This window comes from Corvus cornix, chromosome Z (genome assembly GCF_000738735.6).
Source record: "Corvus cornix cornix isolate S_Up_H32 chromosome Z, ASM73873v5, whole genome shotgun sequence".
NCBI lineage: Eukaryota > Metazoa > Chordata > Aves > Passeriformes > Corvidae > Corvus > Corvus cornix.
Genome location: NC_046357.1, coordinates 43,862,642 through 43,880,751, shown reverse-complemented (window position 1 = coordinate 43,880,751; position 18,110 = coordinate 43,862,642). Strand labels below are relative to the sequence as shown.

General features: G+C 40.7%; 1 protein-coding gene across 1 annotated transcript in view; it reads left to right on the top strand.

Annotated features, from left to right (window-relative positions):
- The first annotated feature begins 1,405 nt into the window (after positions 1-1,405).
- Positions 1,406-18,110, top strand: part of MUSK (muscle associated receptor tyrosine kinase) — a 58,028-nt gene continuing 41,323 nt past the window's right edge. Inside the window, exons 1-5 of the mRNA XM_019286860.3 lie at positions 1,406-1,568; positions 5,549-5,675; positions 8,872-9,023; positions 10,418-10,545; positions 11,035-11,176. Of these exons, the coding sequence (XP_019142405.1) occupies positions 1,472-1,568; positions 5,549-5,675; positions 8,872-9,023; positions 10,418-10,545; positions 11,035-11,176 (646 nt within the window). The 5' untranslated portion in view covers positions 1,406-1,471. The remainder of the gene's footprint in view (positions 1,569-5,548; positions 5,676-8,871; positions 9,024-10,417; positions 10,546-11,034; positions 11,177-18,110) is intronic.

The window sequence follows — 18,110 nt, the reverse complement described above, 5'->3', positions numbered from 1 at the left end:
CTATGGAGCATTTTAATTGGATATGTCTGGACTTAAACAAAAGAAATACTTGTAAGTTCAGCCATGAATCAGTATTTTTCTGTTCCCTGGTAGGATTATTGTTGTTTCATTGTTGTCTTCTTATTTTGCTTTGTTGTCATTGCTAGCTCCAGAATTTTTGGAATATCTTTAATGTCTTCTGTGAATGTTTATGTCTTTATTCATCTTCAGAGAAGCAGTTGTCTAGGGATCCTTGTTCCTAATCAGCCATGGCATGTCCCCAAAGTAACACTGCTGTTATAAAGCCATTCCAAACCATAGGGATTCACACACTCACAGCACTGGTCAGCTTTACTCTATTTGCTCCTCAGAGGATGCACTGCTGAACCATGTGTGTTCATTGCAGAAACTACAGTTAAGAAGTGGTTTAAGTCAAGAGTTTCAGCAAATAAAGGAAATTCCAGAGATCTCAGAGTACCTTTTACTGTGATATGTTATGACTGCACAGTTTAGTGCAAAGTTCTTGTCCATGCTGCTGATAAAATGATGAAAAATATGTGGAGTCATGTTCCAAGAGCGTCATCATCAAGTTGGCTCTTCCTGGACTGATTATTCATCTTTGCTCATGCAGATATTGTCCCAACATCAGCCTTTTTCACAGTGGTAAGCCTCTTTGCTCTTCATATTAATATTTATGCTAGAAAAACAGGCAGTACAAATGACTTCACATTTTTGGAAAATATAACATAGGCCTTTGTGCTAGGATTGAACAAGACAGAGCGAGTCAGTCTGATGCTTCTTTAAATCTTCCTAGAAAATGAGTGTTGATTTTCTGCCTTTCATCTTAGGCAGAGACCTGGTGGTTAACAAAGTATTTCTGGAGATTAATGTCAGAACCCCACTGTCATATTTCCCCACTGTTGTATTGCCTTAAAAGAAAGGCACTTTTAGCCACCAATGCCAACCTCTTCTGCTCCAACAAATGCATCTGTTAAGAAAAGAAATACTATCAGCAGGGCAACAGGTGGCATATTACAGCCAAACTTGAAAGGTTATAATAAGGGGGAGTGTGTGTGAGTGAGAGGAGAAAAGCTGGAAAAGAGGGGAATAAAATGAAGGAAAACGCAGTGGCAAACATTTTTGCCTATTGCTGCACTTACAGACAGCTGGAATAAAGGTCTGGTGACTTTGCAACACTGGGGTAGGGTACTGCCCTGGAAATGCATTTGCCCATTGTACTGCTCTCTGTTTGCTTAGTAGGAATTCAGAAGGGATTTTCTTTCTCTTGTTTCATGAGCCCCACGCTTTCACACTGACCAAAGTGGATACACACCAGCTGGCCATGTCCATCACCACCACTGGGTGGGAGAATTCCTGATTATACTTAGATCCCTCAGACCCCACTCTGTCACTCGTAGAGAAGCTCTGCTTGCACACCGCTTCCGAAATGCAGCCGGCTGGGAGGTCCGCACGCCTTGCCTGAAGGAGCTGGATGCCTTCTGGATCAAACATGAATGACCTGCTGAAGGTGCCCCTGTTGCACGTCCTCACCCTGGCAGCCCTCAGCTTGGCTGAGACACTTCTAAAAGGTTTGATTGGAGGGGCTTTTTCCCTGCTCTTCTTCTGCCATTTGCTGAAGAATGTTTTGCAAAGGGGAAGGTGTCTCTGGTAATAGTGGGGTGGGTGGTGCAGTAGTGTTCCCAAAAAAGATGAAAATGGTCTGCTTTCAGTAGTCACTTCACTGCTGTTAGTAGGATACCAGTGAAAATATTTTCATATTTGTGTTTGGAATTGAAGGTTCTTTGTCTATGAAGAGCACATAGTCCATTGTAACAGGCAGGGGAGACCTTTGGGTTCAGCCTGGGTGGAATGTACATTTCTCATGTGAGAGAGAGCTCAGAAGTGTTAATGGCTGGTAGCACCAGTTGCCGCAGAGCCAGAGATTTGTTGTGTTCAGCACACCTGTGTAGGTTTATAAGTACATAAATCTTCAAAAAAAGTAAATACTTATGATGTCTTTACAAAGAATATGTATATAAATACAAATACGCACTGTTTGTTATAGCATATAATGTAGAAGTTGTGATACCTTCTTCCTATCTTGTGTGCACGCATGCATATGGGCGTATGCACACGTACTTTTAGCCAACTAAAGAATTGGAATAAAAAAATCTGTTTAGAAAAGTCTGTGAGCTATGAAGTGCAATTGTGGTCTTCTGGAAGTACCGTTTTGTTAACCTGCGGACGACAATTTTTGCTGAACGGTGATTGTCCAGTGCGATTCAACGTTTACTAGAAACTTTGCAGCTTCAGGAAAACAAAACGAAATCTTAAGGGGAATGCAAGTATTCACATGTTAGGCCAACATTGCTGCCCTTGCAGGGCTATGTTCTTAAAATTGTTAGTCAGGTTATTCTCAAAATGAAAAAAAAAGGAAATAATGTATCTTCTTCGTAAAAACATTTTGAAATAAAAATGTTAATATTTTCCTAAGGCACTAAAATAAGTTGGTGAATTTTACACTTTTTGAATGTTGTGGTAAGACAAGTGGTATTAGAGAGACAAGAGAAACAAAGAGGACAGGGATAGATTTTTTTTCTGGTGTCACAGTGTGATGAACAGATACGTACCATTTTCTAGGACATTGCAGCTGAGCCAGTTTTTACCAGAGGAACTGCAGTTTCTTCAGGTGTCTGCAAAGTTGCAGAGGGACTGGTTCTGTTTTCTGCATTTTGTTGTTTGCCTGGTTGGTCTGGTTTCAAAAGTGTGAATCTGAATCCAAAGCCAAGACATGTGGAACCTTCTGGTGGGCTGGAGATAGAAGAGGATTTGGCTTTCTCATGGTCCTGTGACCAGCCTTGGGTCATTTTTCTATCTCAGGAAACTACAGCTGACATCCAGAAAAATGGCACCTGTGTGGCTTTACACATATATAAATTAATTTATTTTCAATTTATTTAAAGCCAGAAGGATACCTTAAAAATATCAGAAAGCCGCAGTGTACACACATGGGAAGGCCTGGCTCCATTTCTATGTGCTGACAGATATGTCTGTACATCATTCAGATTCTATTTTCCTATGTTAAAATTTGGTAATGCACACATCATATGTTTAGAGTGCTTTCTGGAGAAAACATGGACTGACAGCAGCACCCGAGCTGCTCGGATGGTGTTTAGATGTAAGCACTGTCTCAGCCATTTTGGGATTCTGTTGCTGCCTCAGGAAATGACGGCATGTTCCACTCCCAGCTGTCCCTACTTGGGTTAAATATCACAAAAGTGAAAAGAGCATATGAGAAAATGACACATCCCCATTGTTGTCATGATTGCTTTCTGAGGATGTAGAATTTAGGAAGGCAACTTTAAAAACATTTCTTTTCCTGTTACTGTAGTGCTGTCAGTTTGGACAGTATTTTCTTGCAACCATGAGGCTTGATTGTGCCCAAAAAGCTGCATGCTGGCTTTCAAGAGGTACCAGGTCAGACCATGTCTATGCAATATTCTGTCATCTATTGAATTAAAGACCCACCTTAAAAATATTTAACCATTTCTAGAGAATTTATTTAATATAGAAACCTGACAGTTCTTATTTGCCCAAAGAACAAAATACTGGTTATATACAAATATATATACAAAATATATTTGTACCAGCTCTTGGTACAAATGTAACTTTATTACCTGTGAAAATGACTGTGTTTATCGTTACAACAGTTATAAAACTGGTTGCTTTGAATTATCGTTGCTGTAAAAATTTACATTTCTCAAGGTTAGAAAAGCATCCTTCCAGAGATCAAGGAATGTGGACAACAGCAACAGCAACATACTATATAAAATTAGATTGCAAAACTCTGGGGTTAATGCCATCAAATCCCAATAAACTCTGTCACGAAATAGCAATGTCTCATTTGCAGTAGACAGGAAAACCAGTGATGGGGGTTATTATCCTAAGACAACCTCCAGTAGAAGGTAAATGAACGCTTTATGGAAATCTTCCATTTGGTTTCACTGGCATGGGATTCATCTGGGGTACCATACAGATGATTATTTTCTGTCTAATGTAACTCAAAATGACCTGATAAAGTGATGCATGATACACTTTGAAGCAGTGATCTTAAACAATGAATTAGTCACAGACTTGTTTCAAATGAAGTTTTGTTCATATAATCTTTAGTGCTGCCTTATTTACAGTTTCAAGATTTACATAAGTATAGTTGTTATTGTTAATCAATGATACTATGAGAAATCTTAAAATTTGGAAGTATTATTGAGGCATCCATTCTAATGAAATGTCAAAAGCGTTTAGAGTTTTACATAAACCTGATAGTGGAAACTGATCCTTTATTCCTCTAGCTTCATTCCGGCAGAACTCCAAAGACATTCTAACTTTGACTTCCATGTAAATTGAAAAAGCATTAAGGTATAGACTTTCTATTATTCTCAGTCACTTAAATCTGAGTGTGTTCTCTTTTGCCCTTTCCTTAGGGAGGGAAGGGTAAAACTGATGTAGTTTATTTTTTGCCTGAATTTGAATTTTATTGTACTAAGCAGGGCCAGTAGAATCCCAACACAGCAGTTGGGATTCTCTGTGAAAAAGTAATGGGCCAGATACTGCTACAGTCAGTGAGGAACAGGAGGAGTCCTGAATCCATGATCAATTTTCAAGGTAGTGTTTCAGGAATATGTTAAAATCAGTTTATCTCAGCACAGCTGTCACTGAAATCCAGTCCAACAAATATGGATATATGTCCTTTGCAGCCACTGATCAAGTAATTCAAGTTTTTTTAGAGGCAGCGGCTGCAATGAATACCATGAGCAGAGAAAGCGAGTGGCTAGGCTTATGCTTTGATCCCTCCCAGCTGTGATTCAAGTCTTTCACCAGAGCAATGGCAAATGTTTCTAAAGATACATTCAAGTAATGCATGACAACAGGTCTGTGATAATGAGCATTAGACATAGCTATTCAACTTCTAACCTTTGTGCTACTTGATTAGAAACTGTGAGAAAAAGAGATTGTGTCCTAGTCAGGACACAAATCTGAATGACTTGAATTGTCTTTGTGAGCCTGGCTCAGAAAAATATAGTGCTAAATAAGGGGTTTCGTGTTTTTATGTAATAGGCTTTGGTTGTTTTTGTTTTTTTTTAAAAGATAAATAGTTGAGTGTATAAATCCTGTAATAATGACAAGGAAGCCCAAATCTCATGCATTAATGAGGAGGCACTGTTCCCACTCCAGGGGCAGGTCAGCTTGCCTTCAATTTGTGTGCTGCCGCTTGCACTTCCAGCCTATGCAATGCCACCCTCATAGCAATGGGACAACCTCACCTGTGTCCTTGCAGTATGCTCACCCAGTGCTGTGAGTCTTGAGAAAGAGGTGGGTCAGATACATAGGACACACTGAGCTTATTGGAGCTTGGTTTGCTCTATTTTGCACGTTATGGAGAGACTTCAAGGGACATGCCATTGAGTGACCCTGCAGGGACATGCCTCCCTCCACCAAAGGTGTCTGGCAGGCTATGTAGCTCTCTCCAGGAGGCACCAGAGGGCTTTCACATTTTCTCTTGTTCACACAGCTCCCTTGATCAGCACTCCTCTGGAAACCGTGGATGCCCTCGTAGAAGATGTTGCCAAGTTTGTCTGTGTAGTGGAGTCATATCCTGAGCCGGAGATTACATGGACACGCAACAGCATTCCCATCAGGTAGGGAGCAGCCCCAGCCCTCACCAGCATTTCTGCCAAAACTGGCAGTGTTTTCTTTCATGATAGAGGAGATATCTGGAAATATAAAAACAGATCTGTGTCAGGAGAGAGTATGAGTGCTGTAATTATATAGGATTCTAGGTTTATGAGGGAGTGATAAGAGCACTTGGGGACTGCTCTTGCACCTTCACACACTTGAGCTCACAGAGAGTTAGTTTCCGCTGCAAGGTATGCAAGTAGTTTTCTCTCCGGATTCAGACAATTCGGTCAGCTCTGTTCCTCAGTTTATGCACGTACGAAGGAGGAGGATGCTGTATAATATTTAAAAGGAGCTTATCAGGACTTGTTGTCTGTCTCAATGTGCTTGGAAACTTTGCATGGAAGGGATTGCGCTGTGCCCTTCTTGTTTGCTTCTAGTTCTGGATCTGGAAATTGTCTTCTCATTGTTACGCACTGTCAGACATTAACCACCAGGCATCAAGGTGTCAACAAAGAAGGCAGCCTTCTGGAAGTGTGGAAATGTTTTATGGAAGTTACCACCATGGCTTTTGCTTTTTTGCTGTAGACAGGTTTCTATGAAGTAAACTGTACTTGATCTTCTAGCTCTGAAATCACATTACATCTGCCACATGCCTTCATATAGATTTCTCATTCTAAATGGCTGTAAGTCACTCCCTCTGTGAGGGAAAATGCAGCACAACCTTTGCATGACATGGTCAAAACCTGTTCTCCACATGAGATGTGCATGTTGGGCAGATGGTTACCTGAAGTATGGTTCTCTCTATTGTGATCAAACATCCAAAGAGCCTTTGGACCACTGCCCTAGGAGGCTCCAAGTAAGTCAGCAGCAGCAGGAGGTCTCACTGCTTGGAAAACTGCTTTAGAGTAGGACAAAGCAGAAAGTTGCAAGTATGCATATAGGCCTTCAGAAATATATATATTTTTTTCATTGTCTGCATTCTCAGCAAAATTTGGCCCTAATCTCCTGACCCTGGCTCTGTTTCAACATGGAGGTCTGAACTTCTATGGATGTTATTTCCAAATCAGGTCACCTTTCTCCTAATTCCTTCCCCATCAGTGACGCCATGACTGAAAATCAAAGCAGGGAGAGAAAGCCATCCATGCAGGACTGTGTCTTTCTCACCCCATGTCTTTAAAAATGATCACTCTCTATGTGTTCTAAGATAATATGAAATGCAGATCATTTATCGCCTCAATCCCCTCTTCCAAAAGCCCAACATGTCTTTCTTAGAGCCCTCCCACTCTCTGTCTGAGACCCAGTATTTTGACCAAAACGGAAAATAAAGATAAAACACCTCTGCTGTTAAGGCCTTAGAGCTCAGGCGCTTCATTCCTTTACTGGGACTTCTGAAGCAGCATTAATAACAGCAAGTTATTATACTTTCACAAGGCTGTGTAGCATTAGTATTCAGTACTGCTGGATAAAAAAGCTCAGACCAAAGACAAAGGAATAGATAAGCTGAATATATTTCTGTTACTTTCTAAAAACTGAGATGAAACTATTTGCACAATGGAAAAGCATCAGATGAGAAGACATTTTTTCTGAAAAAAACCCCCATATAAATGTACTTCTGTGCCTCTGTGTGTGTGTGTATCACACTTCTAAGGGCCTAGTTATTGCAAGCAATTAACATCAGTTATTTAATTTCCAAAATTTTCTTCTCTTGCCATGGTCCCAGCATCCTGGACAGACAGGAAGGTTAACCTGCAAAACAAAACAGTATATCAACTCTTAACTTCAATGGGAATAGAGCCTGGGCAGAGACTACAGTCAGCACTAGTCTTCTGGATGTGCCTTTCCTTTTGGCATCAAAACTTGTGCAAGTAAACCAGCAGGTGCTGTGTGCCGAGTGAAATGGTTTCCTGTCCCATCTTCCAGAACAGGGCTGGCCACAGCGAGCCTTCCTTAGGGAAAGAAGGGAACAGAGTCAGCATGTCTTTTACACTATGGATGACTTCATGGCACTCTTTTTTCCCATGTTGAAAAAGTGGAGGGAGATGTAACACTGAATGGTGAAGTGCTGTTGAAAGGAAATATGTGCCTGTAACATCATAAATGGTACATTCAGATTAGTCAGTAACTACTGTACAATTTGTAACAGTAAAAGACAAAACATGACACATATAGCAGTCAGTTTGCTTGGGACACAATCCTCAGATCAGAACTCTTTTGCCACTCTTCATCGGAATCAAAGTCCAATTGCATGAAAGTGCTTCCTAAAAGCATCAACAAAGATGTGAAAATAAAACACAAAGAAATTTACTAGTGCTTATTTATACTATTTATTTATATTTATTATACTTTTGCCGTTTTGCAATAAAGATCAATAGTTTAGCCCTCTGATTTCTTGGCATCTTTCTGCTTTCCCTGGCTCTCACACTTGAATACACACATCCCCCCTACTCACACACCACACTTCTCTCATCATGCTCACATGTAAAATTGGTCTTTGCTGCACATTTGTTGCAATATCCCATATTTTTGTTGCTCCAGCTTCAGGGATTTCTTCATTTCTCTGAAATCTCCCAGTTAAAGCCTGTGGTCATTAAAATACAGCTGTCCTTGAATCCTCTAAATTTCAGATGGCTTAAGCATATTTCTTCACTAGTTTGTTGTTTGGTTTTTTGTTCAAAAAAAATAGACAAAACCACTCCAGTACGTAGACACAAAAGGGTATGGTTTTTGGTTTGTGTCTTTTTTCACAACTGTAAAAATATTTCCATAACTTTATCTGTTTAATTAAAAAAAATTCCTTTTTTTTTTCCCCTGAAGAAGGAAAGCTTCCGCCAGCTCTATTTCCCATACAAGCAGTCTTTGGCTTGCACTGAGCAATTATACCTTAAACAGAACCTAGCTGGAAAAGATTATTTGTGCTCATGCCTGTCCTTGGCCAGTCAAAACCCCAAGCATGATACCTACTTAATGTTACCAATGTCTGGTTGGAGGAAAAATTGCTGCTACACTAGTGGCAGTCAGGAACTGCATGGTCTAGTGAGAACCTGAATCTTAAGGCTGAGCTCAACATTTTCAGCACCTTCCCTTCTGCTTGCATGTTGAAAATCAAAGGTAAAGCTTATTGTCATTTGTAGTGCCATCAGCAGCCTGCATATCCAAATGCAATTCCCTCTCTCCATCCCTGGTGGTGTCCCTGACAATTTGTGCTGTGCCCTGTAGGCTGTTTGACACACGGTACAGCATCCAGAGGAATGGGCAGCTCCTGACCATCCTGAGCGTGGAGGACAGTGATGATGGGGTGTACTGCTGCACAGCAGATAACGGGGTTGGAGCAGCTGCCCAGAGCTGTGGGGCTCTCCAGGTGAAAATGCGTAAGTGGGAATGCAATTTCTTCCTGACGCCATGTGAGTGTTTAATCAAAAGCCTGAGCAGACTTCCATGCATGGCACCTGGGGATCCACGCTCAGTGCAGACCCATGTTCTTGTGAAGCTGGGTGCAGTCCTTTGAGGCAGAGACATCATATGGCATATGAGATCGTAACTTAATGCAGCTGTGGTAATTCACTTTGAATAACACACACTTGTTCTAGGATCAGAGGACAAAACCTGATGCTTTGAAGAATGCCCTTTGTGCAAAACTCTGTAAAAGAGGCGCATTTTGGCAGATTAAACCTCTGCATTGATCCCTGGCGAATTTTAAAAGTAAGATTTCACTAATCAGGTTTCTACCTGAGGATGTAAAATTCAACTAAATTATGTTCAGATGCTCTCAATAATAGTGTTTAATGGTCTGGAGCATCATGTTGTAAATCTCATCATCCCACATGGAAGGCAAAAGGCTTGTTCTTGCCTATGAACAGAGATATGTATGTGCCAAACTCAGTAAAGCTGGACTCACGTGGCTGGATTTATTTACACAAATGCTTTAAAGGGTACCAGAGATATATTCTGGCTAAAGCATCTGGTTGTAGGAAAGGATTTGTTTGTGCTAATGAGATGGCCCTCCTGGTCTGGTAATTCTGGAGCTCCACAGCATCCCAGTCACTTGCAGGTGGTGGCCAGGAGGTGATGTCTCTGAAGCTTGTTTTTCCTGTTGATTTGTTATCATGCAAGGGACTCAAAATGTCAGTTCTCCCAAAATATGGAGATGATGATCTTTTATACTCTCAGCTCAGAGTAAGATAGGCCATGTTCCTTTTTCAGTAAAATGAATTTAAATTTATCCCTTATTAACTTCAAGGGAGTTTGACTCCTTTTTCTTTAATGCTGCATTGTCCTTTTCACTAGCATAGTTATAAACCCTTCAGTTAGGGACATTAATTGAGTTTACATACTCTTCTTGTTGAGCTAGAGGCAAGCCTGAATACTGTTTCAAAATCAATTCAATCCAGATCTGAGCTTTCAGACAAGACAGTGTTTACTCAGTGAAGAGTGGCAGAACCTGGAGTGCTAACATTCTTCAATACTGGAAATACTCTTATCTGAATTTGGATTTTATCCCAGGCCCTAATTCAAATGACTGTCAAACTCCACTCAGGAAAACAAATAACCCATGCAAGTTAGCTGCTTTTGCATCCGTAAACTGAAACTGAATGCTGTGCTGAAGAAAGATCTTTCTTACCAAGGCAGTCCATGACAAAGAAAGACTGCTCTATCTTCCAGCAACACACAGAAAAAGCAGCAGAATTGTTGATGTTATTTCTGAATTTGTCTTACTATGTCTTAGCTTCTTTCCAACTTTAATTTTTAGCTTTTAAAATTTTAGGACCCAAAATAACCCGTCCACCTATAAATGTGGAAATAATAGAAGGGTTAAAGGCTGTTCTTCCATGCACTACAATGGGGAATCCAAAACCTTCTGTTTCTTGGGTCAAAGGAGAAACAGTTGTAAAGGTGAGTAGAGAATGGTTTTTAGTAATGCTAATTATTTGTAATTGTACTGTGTTGAATGTTAGCATTAGTTACAGTATTTAGCTAGTAGCTAGCTAGTAGCTAGAAAGGAAACATTTGGAAAAACAGGGCTCATCTCATAAATATCTTCATCCGCAATAAATCTACATACAAACCAAATGTTCTCTGTGTATGTATATTTTTTATGCTTGTTACTACTTAGTATGGCCAAATACTGATGAAAGTATTTGTGAGCATTCTTTTAAGTAAGAACTCTTTCAAAGCTATAATACACTGATCTGCAAAAATAGGGATGGGTGAGTATGTCAGGACAATGCTGAGCAGGAAGAGCTGGCCCCAAATCCTTCAATGGTAGGACAACATGTATAGTCTTCATGCATGTAAGCCCAATCTTTGCAAACAAATTTTTGATGCTGTTTGTGTGCAGCCTGAATGTAGAGTCCTCACCTCAACTGCTCCTTCCTTTGGCAGGAGACTGCTCGCATTGCTGTCCTTGATTCTGGGAATTTAAGGATACACAATGTTCAGAGAGAAGATGCAGGACAGTATCGTTGTGTAGCCAAGAACAGTTTGGGCACAGCCTATTCGAAACCTGCAACTGTGGTGGTGGAAGGTGAGTAACTTTGAACCAGGCTCAAGCTCCATGTGCCAGCCCCTTGTGCATACCCAGTTAACTTGAATTAAACTAAAGTATCATGTTGATGTCCACAAAACCATCCTAGAGGATGATAATAAAGGAGAAGAGAGAAGAGAGGAGAGGAGAGGAGGGAGAGGAGAGGAGAGGAGAGGAGAGGAGAGGAGAGGAGAGGAGAGGAGGAGGAGAGGAGAGGAGAGGAGAGGAGAGGAGAGGAGAGGAGAGGAGAGGAGAGGAGAGGAGAGGAGAGAGGAGAGGAGAGGAGAGGAGAGGAGAGGAGAGGAGAGGAGAGGAGAGGAGAGGAGAGGAGAGGAGAGGAGAGGAGAGGAGAGGAGAGGAGAGGAGAGGAGAGGAGAGGAGAACTTTGCCCTTTGTGGACATGAACATTTTCTGCCCACTAAATGAACATCAGATTGATTTTTCAGTTTCTGGTCTTTATGTGCTCTATGTCCAATTCTTATGTACAGAAAGTATTTGCTTTGTGGTGAGAGTCACCACCAGTTTCAGAGTGCTGAGAACAGTGGAATGCAGGGGAACCTAAATGTTGGCAACAAGGCATTTCATCTTCCTGAATCCTATAAGAGAATTTGGGTTGGGAAAGGGCTTGTGGAGTGAGTGGGGAATGACTGATTTAGTAGATGAACGAATTTTTAGTTCTGATCCAGAATGACTGTACTGTAGAAGGTGGAGAAGGGTCTTCATTTACCTAGTAAGCTTCAAAATACTATTGTAGGTTACATTTGGCTTGGAACAGTCAGAGATTACTTAGTGTGCAATCCCATTTCTAAGAGGAACATAGACTTTCTTCTGGGAGCAGTATAGAGTATATTAGATTGAACTACACATTTCTGTAGATCTACTGTTTTCCGAAAACATGCACTAATTTTTCAGGGTTTTTTTTCTCCCTTTTTAATATTTATATGTACAGACTTTGTGTATGCTAGAAATTCCTTAAATAGCTTTCAAACAGGAAGGCAGCTATTCTTAATCTAGATTCAGACAGGTACTTCTCCCAGGCAGTGAGGCAAACTGAAAACAGCTGGATCTGGATGTGAACAGCTTGAGTCCTGGGTTTTAGTTTGGTCCCTGTCATTGAAACAATGGGCAAAGGCTTGTAAAGGGTTAAACAGTGAATGGCAACTACTTGGTGCCATGCACACAAATGCCATCTCCATGCTGAAGGGCCTCCGGCACTGCAATTTTATTGTTCCAGATCTGCCAGAGCTAGTTAGGGAATCTAAAAACAAGCTGGAATTGCACCAAAAATCCAGGCTGCTAAGGTTAATGCCTTGTTTTATCTCTATCTCCAGAATTATGCAGTGGCCTGTTAATTCAAGGACTGGCAAAATAATCCACAAATACCATGCTTGGGGTGTGTATGTGTGCTCTTTTTAAAATGAAGAAGATTAGTTCCTAATTAATCAGTAGCAGTTCAATGCTCCCACACAAATTATCCCCTCATGTTCCATTCCTGTGTTGGGTGAATAAATAAATGCTCTTCTCCAGGCTCACCTTGGTTTCTCTGGTAGGACACCTATATAATATATCTAATTTTGGGTGGCCACCCAAACTAGACTGACACATGTTTAGTTTACATTTTTGGCTTCCAAAGTCCAAAGGTATTAATCCTGACTGCAGCTTGCTGTGCATGCAAATCCCTTCCCCTCACAGTATTTTAGATTAATTCTCGTGCATATTTAGCATAACTACCTCTGCACACATCTGTGTATGCATGCAAGTACGTATGCACACACATCACCCTCACTTTTATTATAATATTTAGTATCCCTCCCCTCCTGCCTCTCCTACCCCATTAGTATCAGTATTTTAAAGTAACTCCTAGTAAATAATATACTAAAATTAATCAAAGCAGGAAAATCACACTCCAGTATTCTTTGAGCATTCATTATGTTCAGAAAATTTATGAAAATTGTTGTTTATTGTTTCTCTGTAACAACACTTCAATATTTTTTTATTAAATCCTGGTCCTTAGTATTCACTGGAGTCACCAGTCTGTGTAGCATGGTTTAATATTAAAATAAAATGACTAAGCATGGCCGGTTAACTATGAATATTTAATTCCAAGGCAAATGTCCATTCAAAGAGCAGTGTAAATATTTATGCCTAGCTAGATCTAGATCACATGGATCCTGATTTGTTGTGTGCTTCCATTTTAATGGGTCCAGCATTAGTCCCGTGTGGCATCCCACCCTTGCAGGGAAGGGAGCACCCAAGAATGATAGATCCTCATATGGCTGAAAGAAATGACAAAAGGAAGAGGGCCTGCAAAAACTTACAAAGTTTTAGTAGTAAATTACACATTTGGCATGGAAACGTGTATGTTAATCCCCGACCTCCTAGATAAGCACAGGGCAGAGGGTTTTGGAGAAAGGGCTAGGATGGAAGGAGAGGGACTGAGAGAGAGAGAGAGAGAGGGATTAAAGAGGAGGAGAGAGAATGAAAAGAAGAAAGGAAGAGGGAGGTATCACCAGTCCTGGCTCCAGCATCAATCCAGCTGATGGGGTATGCAGGCTCCTGGAACGCATGTATATCCAGGCCTTGTAGTCCTTTTTATAGTGAAGGTTTCGTGGGCTGGAGCTAAATTTCTCATTCTCTATGCAAATGAGTTTTCATGTGCAGCCCAGACTTGTAGACCTTTCTGGAAATGGGTTGGGGGGCTTCAGGGATCTTGGGTGCTCTTGATCCCCCCTTACATTCCACGCCTGTTCACTGGCCTCATTCCTGCACCTCTGCTGTACTCTGTCGTGCTTAGCTCCAGGAGCTCCAGGAGCCAGAACAAGGACACTTGTTCCAGAAATGTACTGCCCTACTTCCAGCTATTGCTGGTAATTGGCTGTTGCTCCCAACAGTCCTTGGTTGGCTCCACAGCTCTATGGCCATCAGTGTTTGAGACATACACATTAGCCCCTTATTTTCTAGGATTTCACATCCTGCAATTAGCTTTAGTGCTCAAAGTGCAGAGGTGATCTTGAAAGACTGACTCTGTCTTCTGCAGGCAATCAGGCTCCTTAATGTAATTTTGATCAGGCACATGCTTCAATGACTTGCTCAAGTTGGGCCCAGAAATTACAGCAAGTCACAAGTACATACAATGAATTGCGCAGGAGCCACTTGTTCAAACTGACAACAATCTTGGCTCAAATGTTAACACTCCTGAGCTACCTTGTGGTCCCACTTGTCTGGTTTCAGTTGTCCGAGGTAGAACTGTTTAAAAAATGCTGCTATTTTGATTTTCCAAATACTTTTTCTTCTATTCCTTGTCAGCTTTCCTCAGCATTCATAATACTGGCCTCTATTTATTACTTTTAAAGTACAGCTTTAGTATTTTTAAAGTTTTATTATTTTTAAAGCAAAGTTGAAATAATATGAGCAACAGGTTTTAGATGAAAATTCAGGTGCAGTTCTTGTCACGAAAAAGAAAACTTTGGAGGCCTCTCGTAGTAGAACAGATTTTTCAGATTCCGATTTTCATCAGGGAATGTAGTGAAAGAGATAAGGATTCTGTGGGTGCTTCACCCTGCACAGACCTGTCCCCAGTTAGGGCAGCCTGTTTGCTTTCCCAGGGCATGCTTCAGGCACCAGGGCTTAGGTCATGAATTCTAATAAATTAATCCTGAGTTAGGATTTTAATTAAAAGGATTTAAAAGCCTTCCTTTTTGCATCTTTTCTCCAAGTCTGGGGCAAACCCACATGAATTTGGACAAGTGATGGTGAAATAGATCCTTTTTTTAAAAGGCATAATCCACAAGTGGTACATACATGATCATAATGGACCTAACTGTTAGGTTTGTGGGAAGAGCTGGGCTCTTTACTGGGAGCTGTGCTGATTCTGTGGACAGCACTGCTCTCAGTGAAAGCCTGCTTGGGGTGCCTGGAGGATATTAAGAAAATAAACAGGCCATGGAGCATCCCCTTGATTTAACATCAGGGAATAGGCTCTGGAGATAAGGGATGGAGAAGGGATACAAGGGGCAAGTGTTGGCCAAGTGGGCCAAGTGAGAGACCGTGCAAGATAGGCAGCACTCCTGAAGAAGGGTTACACAAAATTTTTATGATCTTGGTGTGTCCTGTAGCAGTAAAATGACATGTCCTTGGTTTAGCTCTGAGGAATGCCTCAGAGGAGTAGGGTTGGTTCTTTCTGACATGTGCTGGGGTCATCATAAATTGGTTCTCCACTAGTGAGCTGGTTCGCAGCTGTGCAGAAGCTGTATGGTTGTATTTCACTCACTTGGTTCTTCTAGTTACAGCCCACTCAACTTATGAAAAGAAGGACTAGTGAAAGTACTGGTATGAAGCAGAAGTGCATTAGGCAGAAACAGCCTTTTCCACACTACTCTGCAAAGCAAAACAAGAAATGTTGAGTTTGTTGGGTCTGCTAAAACTAGCATGTGAAGATGACTTCCTCTTGCTACTGTACATCCATGGATGTCTACAGAAGGTAGCTTGTGCATTGAGATAAAGGAACAATATTACGTTTGCCAAGAAATGTGTTTTTAATTTCCTGGAGGTAACATTTCTGACCTGCAGTTTTTATTAATTTTCTATGATCTTAAGCATTTTGCTAACTAGCTTTTTAATCACTGCATTTTCAGTTTTGGTAATGTAAACTTCTGCTAAACCTAGAAGAGTATTTATATACTCAATGAAGCAGTACATTGCCAAAGGATTTCCACAGATTTCCTGTTGTTTGCTGTATTGATGCTCAAAGTGAATCTCTGGCTGAAAAGTTCCTGGATGAATCCCAGATTCAGGACTATGGTCAAATAGAAGCATTTGCTTGCTTACCTGACCTGTAGTTCACATAGATGTCTGAAGGTTGAAGTTTATTAACAAGATGTTGACTGAGATGGCTAAGATGTTCCAGCTTTATCTGAAATAAGAAATCATTCCTTTGGGAATAAATTGGGGAGCAGCAATTGCCATCAATAGGGTTGAGATTTGTCATCAAATGCAGAAATTCCCATTGATGTCAGTGAAAATTCAGGGCAGGGTATAAAGACTTAAGGTGTGCCAAGAAGGCATTTTTTGGGCGTCCTCTGAGCATTTGGAATGTGTAGGGTCTGTAAGACTTTAGTCTGTTTTTTTCCCTTATGTGTTGGACAGCTATTTATGTACATAGGCAGTAGAACAGGAGGAATTTTGGTTTTTGTTGGTATTTGCAGTGACATTGATCCAGTCCATTAATAGGACTGGCTCCACAAAAGCTATGTGAGAGATTTTCAGATTCAGCTTCTGGGCCTGCTGCCTAAAACTGTACACCCTCTGCAGCCCCCAACATTTGATGTGTGTTAAGAATGGTATTTTCCATATCCATTATGTATGAATCGTGTGATTTTAAAAGAATACATTAAAAGCCATGAGCTCTTGTGTGGTGAAAGGCATGGCAATATTCCTGTTATGAGCATGCTTATCACTCAGACACAGAGTGAAGCTGCCTTGTTAATTTTTTCTTAATATGTGAAATAAATTCCATTGGATGGTTTTGCTTTAATCTCTTGCTATCTTTTTCAGATATTGTCCTTATATCCAGTATTCAAAGTATATTCAAAGTAAATTCCTGCATGAAATAAGAAGTGTCTCTTGCAGAACAGCCACAAACCAGTAATTTTTGTGATGATTTACGGGTGTCATTGCCTGACCTGGGCTCAGTTTTTTGCTTTGTTTCGGAGAATGTTTCTTCTGTCCTTGGGGGAAGGAAAGTGACACTTTGTGAATTGGTAGAATGGGCTCCTGTCCTATATGCCCTTCCTCATTCTTCAAAACAAAAAAATCACAAAAGAAATTGAAAAGTTCACCATGAATTTCTGACAGTTTAGAAGTAACACCTGCTTATAAATGAAATACAAAGCCATAAACCATGTTTCAGCCTTAGCCTTATTTTTATCTTCAACTGATGAAAGAGCATTTTCTGGAAATTAATGGAGTTATTGTCACTGAAATGTACAAAGGGTTGTGGTGGAATAAGCACTAACACAACAGAAGGCAAAATATTCTTCTGAGAGATGTCCTTCTAATCCGGCAGCAGCATGCGTGGCAGTCTTCTGATGTAGGAAGACAGGGTGAACAGCCTAGTGGAACTTGGTGTGCAGAAGGTTTTTCTTCCCCTGAGGATGAGGAACAAACTTTCTGTTGTGTCTTTCTAGGTGTTGTATCCAGCTAGAACTCTGAAGTTCCAGTTTGCCCAGTGATGTATTTTTAATGTTTACGAGTAAAGAAAAAGTGATAAATACAGGGACTGCTGTGTGAGAGGAAAGAGTAAGTGGATGGTCCTGTTGGTTGTGTACTGAGTTAGGTGCAACTCCATCTTGTGATTTACACAAAACTGAGCTTGATCTCCAGCCTGTGGCACCAGAGACTTGTGGAATTCAGGAGTATACTGTGTGATAATGTTTAGTTTTGAAGTCATCACTCTACAGACACGTCCAGAAATTAGCAATCATAAAACTGTAAGGAAACAAACAAATTAGCCAGAGCAAATGTTAGAAGACCCAGCGTGTTTAACAAAAATTTACCTGTATTCTCCATGGATTTATTAACATTTTTGGTTCAAATCTCTGCAGTTTCCAAGTGTATGAAGAGGCGCTGGTTGAGGAGTACTGACCCTTTCTTTAACTAGGCCATTTCATTCCTCTCTCTGCTGAAATGTTGCTGCTCCACTTCATCCTGTGCTACTATGTGGCTGCAAATAAAACAATGAAATCAAAACAAGGGTAGAAGCAATGCTCCTCACACTCTCCTGACTTAGATGTTGTTTGATTTTGAGTTCCAGCCCTGGTAGATAGAAGTCTTTTCCTGGCCACATTTTATTGCTTATTACTAGCTACTAAAATAATACCCTACCACAGGCCACAAAAATGTTCCCCTGTAAGCCACTTCTGAGAACTGCCTTAGT